Source organism: Molossus molossus, unplaced genomic scaffold (genome assembly GCF_014108415.1).
Source record: "Molossus molossus isolate mMolMol1 unplaced genomic scaffold, mMolMol1.p scaffold_m16_p_17, whole genome shotgun sequence".
Classification (NCBI taxonomy): Eukaryota; Metazoa; Chordata; class Mammalia; order Chiroptera; family Molossidae; genus Molossus; species Molossus molossus.
Genome location: NW_023425352.1, coordinates 35122010 through 35140636, shown reverse-complemented (window position 1 = coordinate 35140636; position 18627 = coordinate 35122010). Strand labels below are relative to the sequence as shown.

At 45.4% G+C, this 18627-nt stretch overlaps 1 protein-coding gene across 7 annotated transcripts in view; it reads right to left on the bottom strand.

The window, feature by feature from the left end:
• Positions 1-18627, bottom strand: part of SGMS1 (sphingomyelin synthase 1) — a 264910-nt gene that overhangs the window by 11013 nt on the left and 235270 nt on the right. For all 7 annotated transcript variants that reach the window (XM_036264649.1, XM_036264653.1, XM_036264650.1 and 4 more), the window contains one exon: positions 10629-10746. In XM_036264649.1, coding sequence (XP_036120542.1) covers positions 10629-10746 — 118 coding nt within the window. The remainder of the gene's footprint in view (positions 1-10628; positions 10747-18627) is intronic.

Here is an 18627-nt window from a genome sequence, read left to right as displayed (position 1 = left end):
AGCTAAGAAGTTAAGTAAACTGGCCAAGTGACTTAAGCACCGACAACACCCAGCAAGAAAGAGAGCAGAAGGAGGCGGAGAGGCTTCTGGATGGCACAGACGCTCCAGTACAGTTCCAGTCAATGAGCCCTGGTTATTAAAACAGGTTCCCCAGGGTACCCTTTCAGTGCTAAGTAACACGGCGCGGTGATGACAGTCTGCAGATAGCCTAGTGGCTGCCCTTCTCTCAGCTGCTCTGAAGAGCGGGGACATTCGTGTGCTCCCCCCTACTGGCAGGAGAGGGACAACCCGGCAGCAAAGACCATCAAACAGCGCTGCACAAATCAACAGCTTTGGTGCCACTTTGACAAGTGGCTGTAAAGAGTAGAAATGCTATTAAATGTCATGCTTGTACCTTAACAATGCTTTATCCTACAGCAGTCTTCCTGGGACCCTGGCTGCTCAGGGTTCGAGCTGGGAATGTGACCCAAGTTCTCTGGCTCCATGTACGTACTGCCTGTAAAACTATATGCTACTGCCCTGGCCAGGCTGGCTCCGCGGTTAGAGCGTCAGCCTGTGGACCAAAGGGCCGCCGGTTTGATTCCGGTCAAGGGCACGTACCTGGGTGGCAGGTTTGATCCCCGGCTCCAGTCGGGGTCATGCAGGAGGCAACTAATCAATGTGTCTCTCTCACATCTATGTTTTTTCTCTCTCTTTCCTTCCTTATTTCTCTCTCTCCACTCTCTCTAAAAATCAATGGAAAAATATCTTCAGGTGAGGATTAACAAAACTGAACAAAAAAGCCCTGCATGCTACCCGTGCACTGTCAGTCCTGGAGAGCTTGCGTAAGCCAGGAGCTGGGTGCACGTAAAGGAACTCTCCCTTGAGCAGCTGGGTACCGCACAGAGGTAACGTCGCGCCACCACACCCACTCCAGCAGCCACGAACAGTCCGGTGTCTCATTCACTCATGCATCTACCTACTACCACCAGGGCAAATGAGTTTTTTGTCTTATTCCTGAAGAACAATTTTCCTCCAAAACAAAAGATTCACTATCATCCATGACACACCAAGACAGCCAGCTCTCTTAACACAGACCCAGATCAGAACCGCCATGGGCATTTGGTGCCAGGGAGCAGGAGAACCAGTGGGACCTGTCCGTCCACATCCCCAGCAGTCTCCAACTGAGACACACACGCCACACACTGTGGTCTCCCCTCAATCTCTGCTCCCCAAATGACAAAGGCCCAAAACAGTAACACGATGCCACTTCCTGAATTGCAACAGGCCTGTAGCACCCCCAACCAATGATGGATACTTAAGAATTAATGAGTAAAGAGAATGTCCTTTGGCATGACCCTGAAGCCACCATGGGCAAGGCAGTGTGTCGGCGAGTCTGATGGATGCTTTCCATTTTCCAGCAGCAGCGAGACGCTCGAACTGCCCCTGCAATTTCTCATACCTTCTTACTGTTGCTCGAATGGGCAGTAAAAAGTGGGGTAGTAGGGTGGTTTTACATAATAAAAATTACCTTTTGTTTTGATAAAAATTCCAACTTTTTAACAGAGTTTTCCCATCTATTACCTCATGTCCTCACAAGCCTGCCATGTGGTTAGTGCAGATGTTACGACGTCCATTTCACAGATGAGCAAATAAACAGAGAGGCTATTTCCCCGCCTCACACAGCGACTCCGCTGGGATCAATCCGAATGGCCTGCCTCTCACTTGAACAGTCTTGCCTCGGTCCCTGGGAATAACCCAGCTGTTGCTGCAAACACCCCCAACTACGAAGGCTGAACAGTGTCTCCATGTTCGCTTTCTGCTGCTGTTCTAATGAAACTGAATCTCTATGACATGCCATTTACATGGAGTTAAATAGCTAAAATAATATTTATTCATTATTCTCTAAAGATCTATTTTTCGTAAGTGTTTTCTCCACTTACGTTAAACTTCCCGGCGCTATAAGTTATTTTCATGGAAGTCTTTCATAAACAAATCACCTGTTTTCTGCCTCCTTATACAAGGGGCTTTCGTTTGACTTTAACTTCCTTTGCTTTTTACTGTGCTGTGTTGGACCTACAGTCCAAAGGTTGCCAAGTTTACTTTCACAAGAACCACAATGAGCATCAGCACAGTCCCAAAGCCCACTCTGGGGCGACTCTGGCAACCACTGGCTCTGGCTTCAGCTCTCTCATCTGTAACATGGAAAGAACAGTACTTCCCCACCCTCACCCGCATCGACCAAAGCGAGACAATGTTTGTAAAAGTGACTGCTAAAATTATACAGTGCTATACAAGTCGACAGCAGCATTACAATTACCAAGTTACATCAAAATGTTGGGTGTGTGTGTGTGTGTGTGTGTGTCGGGGGGCATTCCTTAAGTGAGAACTCAAGGCCTAGCAGACAACAGTGACATTTGGATGCTTCTCCTCAAACATGCAGCCCTTACGGACGCTCATCTGTGATCACCGGAGACTTTTCTGAATTCTTCCTCCAGGTTTAATCGTTTCACTTCTGGGGAGATTTAGTTTCGCCCACAAATATTATGTCCACTTCAACTGATCTGAAGTGGAGAGATAACTTTTTTTTTTTTAATCCTTACCTGAGGATATTTCTCCATTTATCTTTCTCCAGTAAAAACTTTAAAAATTTTTCATGGCCTCTAGTAAGGAGGCTTATCAAAGCTTTTATAAAATCTTTTTTTTATCGTTATGGATTTCCATTCACACATATTCTTAATTTTCACATTAACAAAATCCAATATTTCAGACAAGCAAGATCTGCCTTTAACACAATTATATTTGCTCTGGGTGTTGAGAGATCCTTCAGCCTACCTGGTCAGAAAGTGAAAACTAAAGAATCCATTTCCCTCAGATTTTTGTGCTGAAAATGTCTAAATCTAAAGAAGAATACAATGAACAGTGACAGACCTTTCACCTAGACTCATCAGTTACCAACATGAGGCCACATTTGCTTCTTCTCTCTCACTCTTTTTCCTGGGCCACTTGAGAGTAAGTTGACTACACTGTGACGTGTCACCCCTACATGCAAAAACAAGGGCATTTCCCTCTGTAATCACACACATGAAACTTAACAATGATACAATTCTACCACAGGTAACAGACATCCTCATGCAGACTTCCCAACAGGCTCAGCATCCTTTAGAGCTGCCTCCCCTAACCTGGAATCCAGCCGGAAACCACACCGCGCGTACTTGTCAGACTCTCCATTTTTTCAGTCTACTACAGCTCCTTAGTCTTTTCTTCTTTAGTAAGTGACGTTTTTGAAGAGTCCAGTCTGGTTTCTTTACAGAATGTTCCTCTACTTGGTTTTATGTGATTGTTTCCTTATGTTTAAAGTCAGGTTAATTGTCCTTGGCAGGAATATTACAGAAACTGTGTGTCCTTCTCTGCGCATCACATCAGAAAGCACCTGACACCACTGGTCCTGTTACTGGTTTGGTCCCTCGGCTGTGGAACTGGCTGCCAGATTACTCTACTGAATACACATCTTTGCTCCTTTATACTTAATAAATGATTTGTGATTTTGAAATTACGTAAACATTGCGTCCCACGACCTTCCACCTAACCTTTTAGCATGCACTGCTCATTCTTCCTTGAATTACTACTCTTGTAGTTGCAGAATAGTGATTTTCTATTTCTAATGTTTCTTTTACTTGACCTTTTTCTCCCTCAATACTAATTTTTAAAATGTTTCTAATTAACACACTATAATTAACCGGTGTCATTATTTCGTTGTAATGCTCAAATTGTCTCACACACGGCCAGCGGGAGACTCTCAGGCAGGACAGGGCGGTTTCTGAGGGCCCCACGGCCTGTGGTGTCCGGGCAGCTCGGGAACTCCCTCAGGATGGTTGCTGTACCCTGACACGTGGGTAAGGCTTCGTGTCAGGTCACCTCTGAGGCTCTGCATTTCCTCAGAGAACGCTTTCCTTTATAAAATGTTTTTATTTTTCATTTATAGCTGACATTCACTATTATGCTAGTTTCAGGTGTACGTTACAGAGGTTAGATATTTGTGTAACTTAGGGAGCTCAGGGAATGTTTTCTGACCAGTGACCTTTCACAGTAGATAGCTGCTGCCGTGGAGAAAGCCTTGTCACCTTCCCAGTGTCTCCCGAGCAGCCTCTCTGCCCTGGTCTAAACCCCCCCCCCCCAATGCGGACACCGTGCGGAAGGAGCCTGGGCGCCGTCCTGCATGGGAAGTACCAAGAACTGAGACGCCGCCAAAGGTCTCGCCTCTGCCACTCAGCACCGGCAGGACCTGGGTCAGGACCTGGAGACAGCAGGCCGCCGCTCACTGCTGTGAGGACTCCGCGAACACGACACATCTAGAGTCAGACTGGCGCCACACGGGCACACACAATTCGGTACCACTCTGAAGTCTACCTGCCTCCCTCCGTCCCAGCAGCTTACTGTGGGCATCACTGGGGAGGTCTGAGAGGCAGGTGCAACCCCATAGTACTCCCCGTCAAAACCTGCCTAGCTTCCTGTGGCCCAGCTCCTTAGGTCAAGCCCACACTCCTAAGAAGGGTGGCAAGAGTCCTGAAAATCAGCCCACAGCTTGCCTCTCTGGCTGCGCCTCTGGCCACCCAACCCGCAGGATCCCACGCCCAGCACACCTGACTCCCTGCTCCCTGGCCTCCACGCCCTTCCTGCTTTCTCCACCTGGCACGCTCTGCCTCCCTCAGTTCCACTTGGCAAAGTCCTCCCAGTGCTTCTGAGACTTGGCTCAGTCGGCTCCTCCTCAGTGCGGCGACACTCCCAGGGGAGTGTGCCACCTTCCCCTGTGCTTCCATGGCAACAGCCGCAGCCTACCACCCGGAGGGCTGGAGGGCTAACACGTCCGGGAGAACCCGCTGGTCACAGGCCTGTCCCGGCTTCTGGAGGCCCACTGATGAGGGGAGGGGCGCCTCTTAGATATCCGCGCGGCCTCAAAACGTACCCCACGTAGGATGGGTTTTCTAGAACTGCTTGTTCAGGAAATAAGCAGCTTGTCTGTTTAGCACAAGAAGTCACATCTACAAACTCCCTTTCTCACAATCTGTAATCGCCTGCCTGGTGATTCCCCGTAAACTAGAAAAGTTCAGAAAGTCTGGGGTTTATAAAACCATGTCAAAGGCGTATAGCAAATGGTAACTATAAGAAAACAGAATTACACAGAAATCATAACCAGAAGTATGTAAGAAAAATACACATAAGGAACTAATAAATCTACTAAAACATTAATAGTAGATAGGGTCAGGCGTGACTATAAAAATTTCCCTTTTTACATTTTTTCAATGAATGTGGAATTTCTTAAAAATAGAAAAAGCAATCTTTTTTAAAAAAGAAAAAAAGAATCTGTGCACTTCTCTTTTTAATCCCTGACAAAGGAGGAGGAGGATGGAGAGAGAAATGGGAAAGTGACGACGAGAGTGGCGATGGGGAAAGTTACTGGAAATTATACACAAGAAATAGGAAAAAATAAAAATGAACAAAAAGGAAAATTATACCGACATAAAGAGACGGGCAGGCAAGCAGACAATTAGGTAAAATCAAGCACTGACCACTTAAATTCCACACAATTCAACAGGATGACATGAAGCTATTTTGGTAACAGAATGCAAGCCATATTCTGAAATACTAATGAGGTTAGCAGGACCTAATCAGAATATCAAAATTTGTCAGCATGCAGGACAGGTTGGAACACTCACGCTGCTACCTGAGAATGTAAAGAAATAATTTAAAAAGGTTATAAAATCCTGACGAGCAATGAGTCTTTGCCTTGTAAGACTGAACTCACGCCAGAAAGAGAGACCTTTTAGGCATCGAGACCTAGCAGTAATTAAAGGGCCTGCTTTGATCTTCCCGATCTGTGCAGTGCAGAGACACTGTCAGGGACGGGAGAGAACGCACAGGCCTTTCTGTTATTACTTCTGTATTTTATTGTTCCACTGACCAATTAAATTAACCTCAGAAGCCGCCCAAACACAACTCTTGTCCGACAGTGGGCTATGTTCAAGTGTGTTAGGGGAATCTTTTTTACACCCTGTCTTTCAAGTTCAAGAGAATCATTTTGCTGAAAACACCACGTCAGTCAGATGAACGCGTTAGCCAGCTAAGGACCCTGGCTGGACCATAACTCTTTCCCAAGGTTTTCGAATCTAAGCTCACCATGGAGACCATAAAACAGGACCCAACGTGCACTTCACGTTAATGCTTAGTTACCAGATTAACTCATACGATTGCTACAAGGGGAGTTGAAAATAGCATAAGCATTTCTTCTCTTCCATTAGCATCAGGGTGTCAGTGTATCTAGGAAAGACTGTTTTTGTTTTTTCTATCTCTTTTGGAGTTTACTAAAACAGCCAGAAAAAAAACAAAACAAAAAGAAAGAAAAAAAAACTTCTTACAGAAAGCTTAGAACACCAAAGAATTCTCAAATGTTTCTACCTTCGATTTCTGGTTGTTTTTGTTTTTAATGGAATCCTGAACAGCCGGAACAAGATGACCAGAGGCTGCTCTCGGGTTTGTATACATGCTCCTTGGAGCGAAGCTGGGATGAGATTAGGCTGGGCTAATCAAGGTACCAGAAGCCGGGCAGCCTCGGGTCAGCTGGCGCACCCGTGCGCCGGGAGCCCAGAGAAGAGCTTCCAGACGGCTCTCACCTAGGACACGCCTCCTTCCTTTTCCAGGGCTGCTCTCTGTTGCAATAGCACTGGATGGGAGGCCCACTTTTCTTCTCCACGTAATCACTTCCCAAGATTACTTCTCCAAGCTGTTACATTGTAGGAAGTGAAGAGGACACCAACGGTCAAACGAAGGAACAATGGGGATGGTTTTCATAACTACTACTGTGTACCTGCTGGAACATTTTTCTTAGCCATGCATTTTGAGTACTGGCATTCGGGGGGAAAGTCAGTTCACTAATTATGGGGTTTAATGTGATGGCAGAACCAAGTTAAAGTTCACATGACTACGTGAAACAGAAAGTCCTCCGCTGAAGCGCAACTCCCTCCCCTGTAGTGTGATGACTGATAGCTCTAAGGGGACCACCAACAGACAGGTCTTCATGGTGTCTCCAATCAAGGGTGATGTCCAGGCCCAGAACACTGTACTCGTGTGCCCTGTCCCTGGCCTGCCATCCGTATGAAAGGCTTTAGCACCTCAAACTCTGTGCGTTTAATCTGTAGCCATTAACTCCTTTTCCTCCTTCCCTTGTAAGTATTGCAGTGGTAAAACCCAGTAGCCTTTGAAATCCTTCCTTTCTATCCTCACTTCCTTCATTGAATTTAGTAGCAAGTTGTACTGATTCAGCCACTTGAACCTGGCTCATACCTGCCTCCTCCTTTCCACCTCTAGGGCCAGTGGCTTAGCGTGAGGTCCTCCCCATAGCATCTTACAAATGCTGGACAAGTATGTCTAGGGGTTGAAGCATGACGACGACTCCAAGTTCTCTTATTTCTGGGTAGCATTTGACCCTACGGACTGCCCTCTTCCACTCTCATGACTGTCGGACAGATATTACAAGTGTCATTAGCTTTGTGCGGCCAATGAAAGGAACCGAGGTTCTGAGAAGTCCCATGCAGCTGCCATGCAGCTAGCAAGTGACTGTGCAGAATCACCCTAACCACAGCCAGGCTGTACCGTTACAGGGCAGGAAGCTCCCTCTCTGTGCAATGGTTCCGAGAGAGGCTGACCAAGCCTGGGTGCTGAGGATACCGACAGACATCAAACAGAACACAGCACCGGGTGACTTTTCGTAAGGTTCCTTTCATTCTGAAACGCAGCCCTGGGTGTGCCTCTCGAGCAGACAAAGCAGGTGTCCAGATCTCTTGCTGAGAGTGTTACCCCCTCCCTCTGATGCTGTGCAGCGCAGCCTCCGAGCCCTCGGCCGACCACTGAATTTCTGAAGCCTGACCTGCCATTCCCCGGGCAGCCCTGGGCCTGCGGGGCCTCGCTAACCCTTCCGACTAGCTTCAGAAACCACTGTTTTACCTGTGAAGCGCTCTTGCCAAACAAGTGAAAATTGAATGGAATCAAGTCTCCAGAGTCAATTCTATGCAGTAGGAATATGCAGGAAAGAGGAAGACGCTACCTGACACTAGAAACAAATAGACAAATACAGGACGTGGTATCTTAAAAAAGGCATTTTAAGACCATCAAAGTACTCCCTGAACTGCTCATCGTGATACCAGAGAATTAATTAATCATGTTGAATGTACCAACATTAAAGTTATGCAATAAAATGTCCAAAAAGTTTAGATGCATACAAAAGTAGGCAGCAATAAAATGACATTGTCTTGGATTTAAAAATATACATATACTTGAAAAAAAAAATCAATGAAGCAAACGTAGCCAGTCTTAATAATTACTGAATCTGGCCCTGGCCAGTTTGGCTCAGCGGTTAGAGCGTCGGCCTGCGGTCTGGAGAGACCCGGGTTCGGTTCCCGCTAAGGGCACGTACTTCGGTTGCAGTTTGTCCCCGGCCCTGGTCGTGCGGGTGGCAGCCACTTGATGTGTCCCTTCACGTCGATGTTTCTCTCTCTCTCTCCCTTCCTCTCTCTCCCTCTCACTCTATCTGTACAAAAAATGGAAAAATATCCTCGGGTGAGGATAAAAAATAAATAAAAAATAAATAAATAAATAATTACTGAATCTGGGTGTTGGGTATACAAAAGTCCCTTACACTGTGCACTAATTTCTTTACTTTGGAATACATTTGAAAATTTTCAGAATAAAAAACTGTTTTCTGAAGTCTTTCTTCCAAGAACCCTGTTCTGCAGAAGAAGTAAGTGGATTTAGTGAGTTTTAACAGAATTTTAGCAAGATGTGCTAATAGTCCACCCTCTCCTATACACTTCATTTAAAACATTCCAGATTCCAGAAGACAGTCACAGAACAATGTCCCTATTTGGAATTTCTAGCAGTCAAAGCAGGTGTCCAGACACAACAAGTGTTTGGGTTTGGCATCTACATACAGTTCCTGCCATCACCTCTGCATTTACCAAGAAAACCCACAGCCTTGTTCCAGTCACAGATCTTGGTTAGCTGTGCTGATGACACGAGCTGACTCTATACGTGTCAAGGGCAACAGAGCCCGGGCTGGCCGGACGCTGGGCAGAACTGCAGAGGTCCGCAGAAGAGACGAAGCTGGAGCGAGTGGGAGACAGGCTACCCAGCACGATGTCGGATCCATCTTCAATGGCGCTTGGCCAGATCGCACATCTAACTAAACTGGCATGACATGCTCCTCGGTGGAGAAGTTCCCCAGTGCAGAGACAGGCTTTTTTAAGGAGTTGAACTGAACTTAGGTGAATACCCTAAACAGCCTACTTCTGAGAACACACTGCTTAACAAGCCAGCCTCCCAGCAAGCATCTCCGTCACTGGACCTTCGGAGATAACAAGGAATCAGTCCCCAGGAGCCGAGGCAAGTGTGTGGAGAGTCACAGAGAATAGCGACGTGTGGCTGGCTTCTTGGGACGGGCAGCAGAGCCGTGAGGAGGCAGGGTTGCCGACACAGACGGTGGAACACGGGACATTCCTTCTTGACAACGACGCTTCTCCGGAGTTAAGTAAACAGTGTGTAGGAAAATGGGAAGGAGTGAAGTAAGAAACTAGCTCCCTCTCTGAACACATACATAAGTCTAAGAGGAAAGAGGGACCCCAGTGAGCAAAAGACCTAAAGGAATCCAACATTTCAAACGCTAAAGACACCACTTTAAAAATGCAAAGTCCATGTTCAGCCCTCTGCCAGGGAGCTAGCAGAGAAAAACATCTCTCCTGGAAGGCACGAAAGTACCAAGGGATGGAACTGACAGGGTGCGGTCTCACCTGTACGAGTGCAATGCCAAGAAAAGGTTTCACACACACTAAAGTAGTCCATAGTCTTTCCCAGTGAAATCCAGGAAACCAGTCTCTTCTGCTTCTTATTGCATTAAAGAGCTTTCATACAGGTCAGCATTTTCAAAACCAAACCTTCTGCTAATTATTTCATAAAGTCCCAATGATCTCTCAAGTTGAAAGTATTCCAGGGTCAAGGTTAGGGGTAAGGAATGTTAGGGGACTCTGAGAGACAGTAGAGACGAGGAGCGAGGAACGAGGTTTACTTTAAAGACAGGCTCCTATGCTACTAGAGATCAATGCATTTGGCGAAATCGAGCTCCAGAGAGCAGTGAGCTCGTCGGGGTGGGTGGAGAATGCAAGCAGACCGGAACAGTGTCTCTTGCCATGCTGTTACAGATTACCACCAAAGGGATTCATAGAAAGAAGGAAATAAATATCATTTCAAACTAAACTCTCCATCTAAGAGAGGAAAAAGCCATCTAAAAGCTTTTTGGACCTGTGTCAAGGGAGAGAACGATATTTTAAAAATCTGGCAGGAAACCAAAGAGCTACACCCACACACAATGCTTAACTGCTTCCAGCACACTGACTAGACCACATATTTCCCAGCTGGGAAGCCTGGCAGGTTTTGGAAATTTTGAGAAGGGTGGGGCTGCCATATTGCTTAGTAACATTCCCAGATGAGGGTGGAGGGACTTGATTGTATTCTACAGAAATTTTTACCTTTGGCCTTAGTCAAAGGACCCCTGGGCAATGAGAAACAAACAAAAAGGGAAATTACAGTGAGGAATGGTTTACCTTCGGAGAGCAGTTGAAATGCATACCAGGTACTGGGAGTGTAGTTACATACATTGTAATACACCGATACAGGTACAGCGTGCCAACTATGCAGAAAAATCTTCTGCTAATAATAGACCTAGAAAAAGGGAAAAACAGGGCAGACACTCAGTCATGAAATTCCGCAGGTTCATTTACTTTTTTTCAGTGACCCAATAAAACAAACCCAAAAAACGACTTGTGAGCTTGAAATCAGAGTGCTATCACTACAGTTAACAGCAGGTCAGGGTGAGGATTTTGAGAATGATGTGGTGGCGTTTTTTAAATGTTAACTTGCCAAAAGAGTTTAAAACACTCTATATTGCTATTCATAGGCTTCGTGAGCCCTTAAACCTGAGCTGACAGTCAACCGATGTATAAGAGGGGCCCATTATGAGTGGTCAGAGCCCACTTGGTAACTGTGGTTAAATATTCAATCTTTTGTGTCATAAAAGGGGAGATATTTACAAAAGCAGAATGACGTTAAAAATAAGAATTCCAAACTTTTCTGAGATTTAATGAGCGAACAATGTTAAACAACGTTACTTGTACATCCCAGAAACGGTTTCTTTTCGCTGACCCAAGGAAGCAGAGATCAGATGCTGCGAGAGGAGCCTGCGCGACCGCGTCCCACCCCCACCTCCCTCTGTCGACCCGTGATCGCGGGGTATACTAGTGGCATTTCTGAGTCTCAGCTTCCTAAATTGTTAACCGGATATAATAACGTCAGAAAAAATGTATGGGAATTCCCTACATACGCACACAATGACAGCCATCAATCATGCAGTTTATATGGTGAATAAAAAAATAAGCAAGAATTGGAAATAGATTTCTTTCCATTTCAAGTTGACTCATGGTCCGAATGAAATTGTTGAATATATCTACGTGAACCTGCCTGGTGAGTCTGATAACTCGTCCTAATAACAACTCCACATGATGAGGTTTTACTTTGCCTCGGTTACGCTGTACACACTGAAGTGTATGCTTGGACAAGAATGTTCCTGACCTCTGGGTCAGTCCTGTGGATCTCCTCTTTCTCAACTGGGGGAATTCAAATTTTAACTTGGCCTGGGACAACCTGAGTTAAATATAAAAAAAAAAAAAAAAAATTAGAAACAACGGACAGGCTCTCCTCTGAGAATGCAGAACATCTGATCGCTCTACAAGTGTGTAGTCAAGTCTACTTTCATGTGGGATTGATATTCCTACAGAAGTGTGGTGATTGGAGGAGAATTTGTGTCATTTGTATGTTTTTATTTTAATAAGAGAAATAAAGTGATGTGTCACTTGTGTGATTAAAAATTAATTAAGGTTGGCTGGTGTGGCTCAGTGGCTGAGCGTCCACCCATGCACCAAGAGCTTGCCAGTTTGTGGGCCCCATCCCCAGTGGGGGGATGCAGGAGGCAGCCAATCGATGTTCTCCCTCATCGATGTTTCTGTCTCTTTCTCCCTCGCCTTCCTCTCTCTAAAAGCAATAAAGAAAAAAAATTTTTTAATTAATTAAAAAATAACCTGTGCAACTGTAGTAGCACTTCATTCATAACTACACAGTTCATGTAAGTTAAGTTACTTCCATACCCAGATTTCAGAAACTGGGTCAGAACTGTTCACCAGACAGGTCATCTTAATTTTCTTTTAGGAAAGCTCTGTGTGCCACCTCCAAAGATGAGAATGTGTTCAGCATAAAGCTGTCTGAGGTTTGTGCCTCTAATTTCAAGTGTGACAGAAGCACAATATAGTTGAACAATATAAACAGGGACAATAGGAGGGAATACTAGCCCATAAATGTCTTAACAAGAATACTTGAAATACAAAAGTTAATTTTATATTGTAAGATGTAATGGTCATCTTTCTTAAAAAGAAAATGCCCTCTCTAACCATCCTGCTCAAACAGCAATTACCTGCAATTTCACTTGAACTATATAAGAAACATCTAAGACAGAAACTATGAATCTGCATTAGAGGAAGAAAGCCAATGGAAGAACCGCTACCACTCAACCTTGGTCAAGAATACTGTCTTTAAAACACTCTACCCGATTGTTCTATGGTACACACACGCACAAGCACACACACACACACACACACATAACTACCTTCATATCTCAAACTTGAGTCACTAGAGTAGTAGTGAACGGATTCAGAAGTATCTCAGAATGAGGTATATGAAAACATGATAAAGGATGAACATGGACAAATCTGTTTACAAAAATAATCTGTAAAGTAATAAACATTAAAGACTCAGTCACATTTACTATCTGATTTGATGAAAAGTGAATTCATCAATGCTAACAACAAACAAACTCCCTGACACGCTGGAAGTGGTTGCTTATGAGAACCTTCTGATCTTTGGCATTTACTTAATCTTTTTGAAATTAAGCTTAGAACATCTTCAATGTAAACAAGAATTTCCTAACATAAACTTTAAAAGGCAGGATATACAAGTGTTTCAAAGAACTGTATGTAATGAAGGTATTTATTTCATTAACGGAGGCTGAGGTCCTGAAGCTGACCCTGTCTCTGAGCCAGTGCAAGGGTCCTGAGGCAGCCCCCACTCCACACCCTCAAGCGCATCTGCCGGACAGGAGAAGCCTGTCTGCCTGTCCTGTCACCCCAGGGACCTGTTTCACTTTTACAAATAGACACCCTTTTGTTTAAAAAAATTATAATAATGCAACAATGCCACAAAAAAAGTCATAGAAGAAATGTTAATGAGATATTACTAGAGATAAAACAAATGCAAAGAACAAGATGCAGGTTACAATTCTCAAAAGCACAACGGCGTTCTCCTATGGGATACACCTCTCCTTTCGTGCGAGGAAGACGTCTGTGACCCCTCCGCTCACACCGCGCAATGACTGTCACCTCAGAGACACTTGTATTTGGTCCCCTTATCTATTCTTCTCCCAAGTATTTGAGTAATACAGGCTCATTACTACTTTTTCTGAGAAAAATGAAAAACATACTTGTTAAATGTCATTAAACAAGAAGAATGAATAAAAGCATCAGTGTTTTATAGATCATTAAGAGTTGCTAGAATTAGTATGTTATGTCCAGTACAGATAACTTTATTTTATTATTCATATTTCTTAAAAAGGGAAACTACCCAGAACCTGATTAAATACTATCAAAATTAGAATAGTAGCACTACACTGTTTTTGGCATTTGGTACAATGGTCTAAAATTCTAAAAAAAAAGAACAGTGAAAGAAAGAAATATATTAGAAAGTATTATTAAAATATTGGAGCATTCTTTTGTTATCTAGTTCAACTAATTTACAGCCAGAACATGAATGCAACTCATTCAGTGCTCACAACTGGTCTGCAAGCTCTTTGGGGAAGATATGGCCTTTTCGGAACAAACAGGTCCTGAGACACAGCAGCAGAACTAAGCAACCATCCCCACTATGAGGAGACTAACACGCGAGGGAGCACCTAACGCAGAAGAAGGGAGGCCCAGGTCTCTGAGCAGCGCCAAGGCCGCTGCACTTCAGGTCCCTGGTTCAGGTCTCTGGTTAGCAATCCAGTGCATACAACCTGGACAAGGGTCACTGAGCTTCTCGTTACACAGATGCAGCTCTGCCTTTAACAAAGGCCTCCTGGTGACCTGGACCACCTCAAGTGGCTACCTTGGAAATTAGTCTTCCTCGCCCGCAAAAGAAGGAAAAGGCTATCTCCTTGTTATGAACCAGAGAAATGCGATTGAGGTATTTCTCCAGGGTGTTTTTAGCAGTAACTACAGTTTTGCAAAATGTCTCCTCAATGCCAACCTCAGCATGTTCTAAGTCATAACAATCTGCAATGCACGACTGTGGTCCTTGTTTTACAGATGGGAAACTGGTTCAGAGAGCTTAAGCCGAAATATAAACATATTACAGAAGACAAAAGGATTCAGGGAATTGCTTCAAATGGTGTAAGAACTCCCAATTTTATTTTGAGACTATACTGCTGTGTACCTAGAGATGGGCAAACATACTATCACATTTAAGTTACATTTCAAAATCTACTTAACTCACATTTTTCACTGTTAGTATTTTATACTTCATATTGACCCAGAGCTCTAAAAAGTAAGTATTCTGATAATTTCTTAACAATATTAGTTATTAAAGTACTGAAAAACCCTTCCAGACATCCAATGTTAAGTGCATCCTTTCTGTCATTACTGTCTGCACAGTGTTGCTTACCCCTCCCCAGGTTTAATCAGTCACTGTGAACTGTCACCCACTTCTCAACATTCTATCTCACCTGAACTTCCACAACGCCCTTCCACCTATTGTCCCTAATTCCACTCTTGTCTCCCTAAAATGCACTCCACATAGAGCAGACAGAATCATTTTTGTTGCTGTTAATCCTCACTGAAGAATATTTTTCCACTGATTTTTTAGACAGAATGGAAGGGAGGGAGGAAGGGAGAGAGAGAGACACATGGATTGGTTGGCTCCCACACGACCCTCACTGGGGCTGGAGATGGAACCTGCAACCCAAGTATACACCCTTGACCAGGAATTGAACCCCTGACTCATCGGTCCTTGGGCCAATGCTCTAACCACTGAACCATACCAGCCAGGGCCAGAATCATTTTTCTAAAATACGTTTTTTACTGATGTTTAGGAGACAGGAAGGGAGAGATAGAAACATCCATGTGAGAGAGAGACATCACTCAGCTGCCTCCTGCACGCCCCCTACTGGGGATCGAGCCCTCAGCCCGAGCATGTGCCCTGACCAGGAATTGAACTGGGACCTCTCAGCCCATGGGATGATGCTCAATCCACTGAGCCACACCGCCTGGGCCAGAATCATTTTTTTAAACAGTTAAACAGCATATGCCCTTTAAAACTCTCCAGTGGTTGCCAAGTGTATCTTGACTAAAATCCAAATCTTTCACCAAGCTCCTGAGCCCTAGACAAGCTGGCTGCCTCTCCTCAATCTCACTTCAAACTGCTCTCTCTCGCCATCATTCTCTAGAATCCAGAGTCAGGCAATGCTTACTGGTGCTCTTCGAATGCCCCAGGCAGAGTCCCTCGTGCCTCAGGGAGGACTCCTGTGACTCCCGTCACGCAGGCTCGGAGCCCACCTCCTCCACCGCAGCGTCCTGGTGCTCTCCACCGCCCCTGCCCGTCTCATGCCTTCACAGCCCACTCTCCCCTCACCCCGCCTTCTGCCGAAGCCAGCTCCAACGAGCTTCTCACATCTGCTTTCCTCCCTTTCATTCCCTTCGATTGCCTGGACCATGACAATGGCCCACCACTGTCTACTGAAGTTCAAACTCCCAGGACTCCCCTCTACATGACCCCAGGCTACCTTATCTGTCTTACTTTGCAGACCCAAATTCCACTGTCCTGAGCAAAGGGAGCCACTCATCGGTCCCTAAACCCCGGTTTGTTGCTTTTGCCGGCAAGTATCTTTCCCTGGCCTCTGCCATCATTCCATCGGCTATAGTCCTATCCTGTCATCCACCTCAAATACCACCTCTGCACGGAGCCTTCCAGATGTCCCCAGCCGGGCAGCCTCTTCGCCCTCCGCGTCATTTCACAACTTCCTCTCTAGCTTATGGTAGTTGTGTAACGGTGAGCCTGGCATCACTGTCACCCGTCCACTAGAGGCAGCGCTTCAGCACAGTTGTGTCCCGGTTACTGTTCGGTCCCAGTGAGACTCTGGATGGTCCCTGTGACAATGCCATCCAGTTCTGTGCCGTAGCTTCGCTTCTCATCCCGACGGCTCTCACCTGCTCTTTCTGTAAATGTCTGCCCTTTAAACTTCCATACCTCTGCCGGAACTACCCTGCCCTACCCTTCACTCTGCATCCTTTTTGTATTTGTATTTTAATGTACAGTTGCTGAGATGGCTACATTAATTCATCAAACGTGGACTGTTCGCCCTAGAGACTGGGACCCTGGGACCGTGAGCTCTGTGCCCCCCCCCCCCGCCACATCGCCATGAATGTGCTTTCTACCCATCACAGGGTCTCAACTGCTCCATTCCAGTGGCTGAGCATCGACCCAGGCACCAAGAGGTCACCAGTTCATTTCCCAGTCAGGGTACATGCCCAGGTTGTGGGCCCGATACCCAGTCAGGTTTCATGCAGGAGGCGGTCAATCGATGTTCTCTCTCATCAATGTTTCTCTCTCTCCCTCTCCCTTCCATTCTCTCTAAAATTAATAAAGAAAAATAGACAAGTAACACACTCTCATTTTTAACAGCAGGTTTCCAAAAACATAATAAGCATATACATCACCAGCAGTGACTGACATTTATTGAATTCTAGGCACAGTTACTAGCAACATTCAAAAAATGTCAGCTGCTGCTATTTTGATTTATTTACTCGCATAACAAAAGTATGTGTGCTAGGGTCGTTTGTCGTGGGCACTAAAATACAGCAGTGAGTAGCAGGATAAAGGCTGCCCTGTGGTGCTTACATTCTGGTGGAGGAGGCAGACAATAAACAGGACACATAAGAAACATTTAGGGTGGGGCAAAATAAATAATAGAATAAACTGTGTTTTATGTACTCATGATGGTAAATCTACTTTTGCCCCACCCTGTACAGAGCAAGTTAGACACATGCTAAAGGGTAAAATTAAGCAAGAGTGTCATTTGGGCTAAGTTGGTCGGAGGAGGTACCCCTGTGTCTGAGGGGTTAACCATGAGGACATCCGTGGGAGAAGATTCCAAATTGGAGGCTGGCAAGTGTGGGTGTCTGCTGACCAGCAGGGGGCCAGGGAGTGGAGAGCACGAGGTTGTGAGAGGTCTGGGGTGACACAGCACTGGGTCTGGTCGGGCTTCCTTGGTCGCCATGAGAACGTGGTCTGAAAGCCATGAGGTGGGAGAAGAGTCTTCCAGGGACACACTTGCTTGCAAGTGGACAAGTGACTTACAGGAAGAACAGAAACACAACAACCAGCAGGAGGCTCCTGCAACAAACCGGGTGAGAGGTGACGGTGGCTAGACCTAGGGCAGCAACCGAGGTGGGGAGAAGTGGTGGGATTGACAGACAGACCAGATGGAGGGTGGAAGCAACACCAAGGACAATTCCACGTTTGGTCTGAGAGCCAGGCAGAACAGAGAGGCCGTTTACTAAGGGGGGTGAGGATGGGGGGGGGGGCAGGTTTAGGACCCAGGGGGTGCCTGGGACTCAGTCAGTGCTTTGCATATATGACCTCCCTCAATCCGCACACAACGGTGAGACGGACACTGTTGTTATCACTCCCATTTTGTAGGGAGGAGACAATGCTGCTATAGAAGTGACTTGACCCACTTCTCCCCACTAGTGGGTGGCTGTAGGGACAGCATGACTTTTCACTAGAAAGATTTACAGTTTAACTGAACGCTAATCTGCTGACAGGCCGGTGGGGACAGATGTGGTGGCTTCTAAATCAGATCTCGAATAATTAGACATCCATGATGGTTTTTTAAAAGAAGAGGGAAAGAGAATCCCTGGGCAGGCTATAAAATAGAAGGCAAATATAATACCATTTAAAAGTGCACACATATATACATTACGAATACATGAGCTCAAACAGAAAACTATCGAAAGGTATAGGAACCCAAATACTACCATTACCATTCATCTTTGGCAACATGATAAGTAATTTTTTCTCCTTTTTGTTTATCTTTGTCTTCTAATCTGCCTACAAGCAAGAAGAATTACTTTGCTTTCTTTGGTGTTATAAATACAAATTAACTCAGGAATACTAATTTACTGCACCTGTGTATTTTTTGTATTTTTTTTTGCTCTCCCTCTTATAATATTTATGATCATTTAAAAGACAAATTGCTGGAATTACTGGATTTAGGGTGGACCTGTTTTCCCTGTAATTCCTAGGGCTACGCCGGCGAAAGTTAGAAAGGTAAACGCAGGCAGTATCGCCAGTTAGCTCACCGGGAGGACAGCCTGGGACCGAGACTGCCACCAGCCCCCAGAGGGACGGCTCTTTCCCACTCCAAGTAATGCCCTGGCAAAGGGGGCGACAGACCGGCCTGTAAAA